This window comes from Benincasa hispida, chromosome 10 (genome assembly GCF_009727055.1).
Source record: "Benincasa hispida cultivar B227 chromosome 10, ASM972705v1, whole genome shotgun sequence".
NCBI classification, from domain to species: domain Eukaryota; kingdom Viridiplantae; phylum Streptophyta; class Magnoliopsida; order Cucurbitales; family Cucurbitaceae; genus Benincasa; species Benincasa hispida.
In genome coordinates, this window is record NC_052358.1 from 2,843,585 (window position 1) to 2,851,330 (window position 7,746).

The window sequence follows — 7,746 nt, forward strand, 5'->3', positions numbered from 1 at the left end:
CGCGATTCTTTCTATGTGTGTGTAAAGATCCTCTCAGGTCTAAGCCGCGAAAATTCTCGTTTTTCAAAAAACTTCTTTTCGCACAAAAATTAAAATAATTATATTTTTACAACGTGGAGCAGCGTGGTCGAAGCAATTGCGTTTCTGTTTATTTTCACGTACCAAATTGCCCTCAAACAACATTCATTATACTACGTCGTATTTCTCTTTTCACATTAAACTCTATTCTTTTTCCGTCTACGTCCGCGCAGGGCTATTTTCGGTATTATGAAATATTGGGTCCGTCTTCTCCCTTTTCGTTTTGCCTTCTTCCAAGAAACCGACTCAGTGCCCTCCATTCCTTCCTTCTTCTCCAACCCAAAATCTCAAATCCCGACGTTTGGCAAACCCTAATTTTTGTTTCCTTTTCTGTGTGAGTGTTTTTTTTCTTCGTTTCATGTTCTTCAATCTGCTGCGTTATCTCATCAAAAGAATGAAATCGTAATCGGCTTTTATAGTTGGGGTTATCCAATTCGGAACGCATTGAAATCTAATATAAATCACAGGCGCCAGGCATATATTTCTCGTTACTGCTATCGTGTTCTTGTTTTATATTGATAATTCGTTTTTGAATCTGGAAAGTGGGATAAATTCGAGGGGTTAATTGATCTATATGGTATATGGCGAACGGTACGGCTCCGGATGAGTTCGTGGTGTTGTCACGGGTCCGTACTGGTCTCAAGCGTGAGTTTGCATTTGCTTTGAAAGTTCAATCGGAGATTTGTGGGTCATTAGGTCGGACACGTTCCAGGAAGTCGCAAAATGCGATTCCGGAGAGTCCCACCCCCAAGCGGTTAAAGGGCTTAGTGAAGATGGAAGCCAATGGCGGCGAGGAGGAAAATGAGGAATCGGGTGAGGCTGCCCTACTAAGGAGTTGTGAGGTGAGGGAGGTGGAGAAGGTGAAGATAATGGAGGATATGGCGGATTCAATGAGTGAAGAGGAGGCAAAGAGTGATATCGTAGACCTTATAAGCGACGAAGAACCCAAGAGTCAGGTCGATGAATCTACGGGTGATACTGGAACTAAGGACGAGACATCGAATGCTATTCGCTTAGAAGAATCAAAGGAGGAACTGTTGGATAGTGAGGATCCAAGCAGCCATGGGACAGTTGATTTGGCAAGGGACAGGGAATTGGTCGATGAACAAGCGGAGCGCTCATGCGTGGAGGAATCTAAGGTAACCTTGAGGAATGAACCTGAAGGGCCTTCAACATGTGGGAATTTAGGGAAGGTGGGTCAAAATGTTTCCTCAGAGGAAGCAGTGAATGGGTCGGAATCGGTCATTGTTGTTAATGGTCTGTTGGGAAAGAAGACAATTCAGCAACCTCGCAAGAGGTTTACTCGTTCGGCCTTAAAACAGAACTTGGAGCCCACGACGACGTCAGTTGAACATCTTGCCAAATGTAATACGGGTATGGCAATGCAAGTTATCACAAATGATACTGAAACCAAGCCCGATGATGTTCCTAGCTCCTTAGCTACACCTCCGATGAAGATTGGAAAGACAAAGCTGAAGAAAGTGTCTGCAAAGAAGTTTCCCGCCAAGTTAAAAGACCTTCTGGATACGGGTATTTTGGAGGGACTTCGAGTGAGATACATCAGGGGTTCTAAGGTATTGGTTTGAATTGCAGTTGCTTTCATTTTTGTAAATCTATATGGTTTTTGTCTTAGCTTCTATTCTGACTTATTGTAGATTAAAGCACAAGGAGAAACTGGGCTTGAAGGAGTAATCAGTGGCTCTGGGATAATTTGTTACTGTAACAACTGCCAAGGAAATGAAGTGAGTTTTGTCTATGGTCAGATAATTGAAATGCTCGAGGAATTTTCTTTTAATCCATATCTGAATAATGTAGGTTGTTTCTCCTACTTTATTTGAACTACATGCTGGTAGCTCAAATAAACGTCCACCAGAGTACATATACTTGGAGACTGGGAATACTCTCCGAGATATCATGAACGCATGCCAAAATTTTTCTTTAGACCAGACAGAAGAATTCATCCGAAGTGCTACTGGTTGTTCCTTGGTAAAGAGATCTGCTATCTGCATGAATTGCAAAGGTTGTTTTTTATGTCTGGTTAGTGTGTCATGCAGTTCCGCGACTTGGTTGCTACACCCGACAGTCTAATGTTTATAATTATGTTATAGGTCGAATTCCTGAATCAGACACCGGGATTGCCATGTTACTTTGCGGTTCATGCATGGATTCAAAGAAGCCTCAAGTTAGGCCCAGCCCCAGCCCCATTCCCATTCCAGCAGTCTTTAGTAATGACAGGTGTTTTTACTGGTCATGATGCCTTTTCCATTTAGTGTTTTGTGACAACGATATAAACAAGGGTTGGAACCTTTTTGGTGTTTTGTAATTTTTTTGCTTTATTTAATGCTTTTGGAAATTTCTATCAGTGATACTTTAGAATTTGGGATATAACCTAGTGGGAAGAATGCTACCATGCTGGTAAGTGGTAACCTTTTGTGTAGTATATGATTAACCGGCAAGTTGCAGTGTGACCTGCCTCGGGTTTTTGTTGGTTTATCTATTGTTTATTGGTGAATGTGAAGCACAATGGTTGCAAAGCAGAATAAATGAGGGTTTTCTTTTTCGTTGTATAAATCACACCAAAGATTAATTAAAATTTTAGATATTTCCGGATATTATCTCAGTCAACAACTTGAATACTTATTTTGCTTTATGTATTACACCTCTGTTTACCCTTTCAAACTTGACTTGTCAAGTTGTCATGGTTTGTTAAGGCTTTGTTGTAAATGGATGAATTTTCCTCTCCTCTGAATCAATATTTTCTTTTGACAATGAAATGGAACACTAGTATGGATCTGTAGATTTTTGGTTATCTCTATGATATATAAATTCCTTGAGCTCATACTCTGTTGCATGTATTTCAAACCCAACTTGTCAAGTTGTCATGGTTTGTCAAGGCTTTGATGTAAATTGATGAATTTTCCTCTCTTCTGAATGAAGGATTTTCTTTTAACAATGAAATGGAACACTAATATGGATTTGTAGATTTTTTGTTATCTCTACGATATATAAATTCGTTGAGCTCATACTCTGTTGCATGTATTTCTAGGCAATAGATTTACTATCCTTACCATACTAATTATAGGAAAGAACATTGGGTGGATCATCTCATTAAGGCATTATAGGTTTTTGGCTTTTGGAATCGAAATTCTGGTGTAGATGATGTAGGATATTTTATCTTGGACTCCTCTGACTAATTCTAATAATCTATGCCTTGTGTTTGTTTTTTGTAGAACTCCGAAACTAAATTTACTTCCCAAGTCATCTGATACTACTGCATCTAAGAGTGGTTCCAATCGTGGTAAAAGTCATGGAAGACTAACTAGAAAGTTAGTGATTTGTTCCTTATGAAATTCTCGTGTCGCTTGGATATGTTCTGACATACTCTCTTTCTTTATTTCCTTTTCACTGAAGTTTATCTCATGGACATTGTCTGATATCCTTCTAACAGGGATCTAAGGTTGCATAAGTTAGTGTTTGAGGAAGATATATTACCAGATGGAACTGAAGTTGCATACTATGCCCGTGGGCAGGTCTTTCATATTTTCTTATTCATTATTTAATCTTTTTTAACCATAGATAAATAATCAATTAGTTCTTACTAATAATCTTCATGTTATATATAGTTCATCTACTTATTCATCTTATTTCTTATTTTGCAGAAATTGTTGGTTGGGTATAAAAAGGGGTTTGGTATTTTTTGTAGCTGCTGCAACTCTGAGGTAGTATTCTTCTGTGAAACATTTCCGATCTTGAAGATTTGCTAGAGTTTTGATTTGACTTTTGTTTAATGAGTAGGTTAGTCCCTCGCAATTTGAATCTCATGCTGGTTGGGCATCAAGGCGCAAGCCGTGAGTATTTGTCTAGTTCATTTTATTGATATAGTTTATCCTGCATATGTGTGTGCGCGCATGTTTTTTTTTTTGTTTCTTTTTTTTTTTTTTTAAAGAAAATCAAATCAAGTTTTTAATGGGGGGCCTCTATGTTCACGTTCTCTTTTCTTGTTTCAAGACACTCCTTTTATTAATAGAGAACCAAGAAAAAATGTGTTTATAAACTCTTTTATGTTTCATGTTCTCTACAAATTTAAATTAAAAAAATCAAAGTTTTTGTGAAAATTAATTTATAAATATAAAACGTTATAACCTCTTCTGTTGTCTTTATATTATAATTTTTTAATGCAATTTATAGGTGAAAAATGGTCAAATAAGGCTTTTATTTACGTTGAAAATTGGAATGAGAAGAAGAAACTAGATTTTTTTTTCTAATTTTTTAATTGTATATAATATTTGGAATGTTTTTTAGGAACGAGAAACAAGAATGAAGAAATAGTTAACAAATGTCTGTTCTAAAAAACGAGAAGAAAAAAAGACTACGAGAAATAATAGTGTCACCAAACCACCTTTTAAGTAATTATTGTATTTTACCCATCTTATGCTGTAAGTGAAAACTAGATGGATGTTTGTGGAGTTTTGAACGAAATGACACTTTGTTTATAATATATTAGACTTTAGTGGATATAATTGGTTTTTTATTGACTTGGCCTAGCGTACTCTTCCTTGCAGATATTTGCACATTTACACATCAAATGGCGTGTCTCTGCATGAGTTGTCCATATCTCTATCGAAAGGACGAAAGTTCTCTTCCACTGATAATGATGACTTGTGTAGCATTTGTGCAGATGGAGGGGATCTGTTGTGTTGTGATGGCTGCCCCAGGGCTTTTCATAGAGGTGATTATGCTTCCTGTCGAAAATGGCATATCTTTGTGGTAGTTTGCCCACAAAATTTTAAGAAATTCTCTCTCTCTTGAGTCCTACGTTGGTATATTTGTTGATTGGTAACTCTTTCATAAATATTAATGCATAAATATGAGTCTCATGATCAAAATACTAAAATGGATAATGCGCTGGATTTATGCATTACTGCACTAGATACTGCAGAATACAGTTATTCCCCACGCTCCAGTAATTACATACATTTTCATTTGACGTTTTGTGCTTGGCCAATTCAGATTGTGTTCCTTTACCATGTATCCCTAGTGGTACCTGGTACTGCAAATATTGCCAGAATTTGTTCCAAAAGGAAAAATTTGTGGAGCACAATGCCAATGCTGTTGCCGCTGGAAGGATTGCTGGTGTTGATCCTATTGAACAGATAACAACGAGATGCATTCGAATTGTCAAAACTATGGAAGTGGAAGTTGGTGGATGTGCATTATGCAGGTTTATGTTTCTTCCTCGAAAGAAGCCCCATTTTTTGCATTTTGCTACCCCAATATTTGTTACATATTTGGTTTTGATTTTTTAATGTTTCTTCAAGTGTTCTAAATGGTAGTCTCAATTGTTGTAGATGCCATGACTTTAGCAAGTCAGGATTTGGTCCTCGAACTGTTATTCTCTGTGATCAGGTATTAATATTGTTTGAAGGCTTATTTGTCCAGCACTTTTTTGTTAATAATAATTAAAAAAAAAAAAAAAACCTTTACCACTATTTGCTAACTGTAAAGTACCAAATGGCAATATTTTCTCCAGTGTGAGAAGGAGTTTCATGTTGGCTGCTTAAAGGAAAACAACATGGAAGATCTGAAGGTGGCCCCCTATTCCATCTTCTCTGCAGATTTCTTTTGAGTGGTAAATGTTGTGATCTGATATTTAAAAATCTCGATACAACTATTTTTGCAGGAACTTCCCCAAGGAAAATGGTTTTGTTGTCCTGAGTGTAGCAGGATACATTCTGCACTGGAGAAGTTGGTGGTTTTAGGAGGAGAGAAGCTGCCTGAGTCTATTTTGGTCTCTGTTCGTAAAAAGATTGAAGACCAGGGTTCAGCAAGCATAAATGATCTTGAAATTAGATGGCGGGTCCTCAATTGGAAAATGTTGTCATCCGATGAAACTAGATCATTGCTTTCCAAGGCGGTTTCTATTTTCCATGTAAGTGACTATCATCAGCAAATGTCCTTTAGGGAGGAAAGCTATAGTTTACCAATTTTGAGCCGTTCTGATAAATATGGATTGTTTTGAGGGCTCTTTCTTCTTTTTAATTCTGCTTGCCAACCAACTGTTTCGTTTCTTTTTTGTAAATCCAGGATTGTTTTGATCCCATTGTTGACTCTGCCTCTGGGAGAGACTTCATTCCATCAATGCTTTATGGGTAAAGAATTGTACTCGGTTTTTCCCCTCTAATTCCCTCAATGATTGGTTTTTACATCTTGCTATGAAGTTGTGAAATATAGTGATTGTTGAGAGTAATCTTGTGCACTTCTATTTGCCGTGCAGAAGGAACATCAGGGGTCAAGAATTTGGCGGGATATACTGTGCAGTTCTAACTGTGAAGTAAGAATTTCTGACGTTTGTATTTTATTGTTGGAATCTTATCACTTGAAGTTGATTTTTGTCTCTTCTGTAGTGAATCTGTTGTGTCAGCGGGAATATTTCGTATATTTGGGACTGAAATAGCGGAGCTTCCTTTAGTAGCAACAGATACCAACTTTCAAGGACAGGTAACTATCATCTGTTTTTGCCATGAAAAAGATTTCCTCTTTCAATTAAGAAATGAATTTGCGGAGCTCATAAAGAAGACTATTTCCAGGGCTACTTCCAATCCTTATATGCATGCATTGAGAGGTTCTTAGGATTTTTGAAAGTGAAGAATCTAGTTCTGCCGGCTGCGGACGAAGCAGAGTTGTTGTGGATTAACAAGTTTGGATTCAGCAAGTTGCCTCCTGAAGAGGTGCATTAATCTTTACAATAGAAAATTGCATGTTATGAAAAAGAAAAACAAGTAGTGTTGAAAAGCACGTGTTTTCCTGTTGCAGGTAATTGAGTACAAGAGACATTACCAGATGATGATCTTCCAAGGGACATCGGTGCTGCAAAAAGCGGTACCACAATATCGTGTAATTAATAGTTCTTTGAAGCCAGGGAGCTGAAGAAGAAACATAGTAGAAGTTAGGTGACTTGATAGTGAATGAAATTCTTTTGCAGCGGAAAGCAAATCAAGCAACCCCCACTCGCCCTGACGAAATCTATATATAGGGAGGAAGGGGGAGGGGTGTTGTTTCTTTCTTTCTTCCCCTTCTTTTTTTTGGGTGTACAGAAAAATGGTCATACAACCCTGATGAATATGATAGGGTTACCAATTTTTTTTGGTAGTGTACAGAAGAAAGGAGAAAAAAAAAAGGATGGTAGTTAGTTCGGTGGAAGCTTGTGGAGAAAGAAAGTGTTTGGGTAAAGGAAGCTTTCCAAAATTTTGTCTCGGCCTTAAATTTCATAGTGTATTTTGCTATGACTTAATTTGTTTTGCATCCAGAGAATAGAATTCTGTCAATTTGTGGTAATGGAGGTTTTAGATTTGAACATGAATGTGGGTGGAAAGGGAAATTGAATATAGCAACTGATAGATATTGGATTTGGAGTTTTATATCAATGTTAAAACTATATGTAGAAATCATTCTGCTTGTTCCCTGTTTTAAATTGTTGTTCTCCTAATAAAAGTTTGTTCTGTTAGTAAGATGAACGGGCAAGTTTTGTAAGTTCAAATTTACTTTTTAAATGCTAATTCTTTTGTGGTATAAAATATATGGAGCCTGGAATTTAAATCCTTGCAAGTTGGCTGCATTAACATGGAGATTTTATAAGTTTATTTAAAATAAAAAAGAGAATAGTGAGGT

General features: G+C 37.1%; 1 protein-coding gene across 1 annotated transcript; it reads left to right on the forward strand.

Moving 5' to 3' along the window:
• Nucleotides 1–257: 257 nt before the first annotated feature.
• Nucleotides 258–7,526, forward strand: LOC120088721. The gene is made up of 18 exons (XM_039046153.1): nt 258–1,652; nt 1,734–1,820; nt 1,894–2,098; nt 2,187–2,313; nt 3,309–3,404; nt 3,527–3,608; nt 3,738–3,797; nt 3,874–3,926; nt 4,641–4,807; nt 5,089–5,299; nt 5,427–5,484; nt 5,609–5,665; nt 5,759–6,007; nt 6,163–6,227; nt 6,353–6,409; nt 6,483–6,576; nt 6,666–6,806; nt 6,892–7,526. The coding sequence occupies exons 1-18, from the start codon at nt 660–662 to the stop codon at nt 7,003–7,005; spliced, it is 2,916 nt and encodes a 971-aa protein (XP_038902081.1). The 5' UTR covers nt 258–659; the 3' UTR covers nt 7,006–7,526.
• The last annotated feature ends 220 nt before the right edge of the window (nt 7,527–7,746 follow it).

Bases quoted from the DNA above. Each gene is read 5' to 3' on its own strand.
- LOC120088721 (XM_039046153.1), top strand. From the start codon at position 660: ATGGCGAACGGTACGGCTCCGGATGAGTTCGTGGTGTTGTCACGGGTC. The intron at 3,798-3,873 runs GTAGTATTCTTC...TTTAATGAGTAG, and splicing joins GTAGCTGCTGCAACTCTGAG to GTTAGTCCCTCGCAATTTGA. The intron at 6,008-6,162 runs GTAAGTGACTAT...TTGTAAATCCAG, and splicing joins AGGCGGTTTCTATTTTCCAT to GATTGTTTTGATCCCATTGT.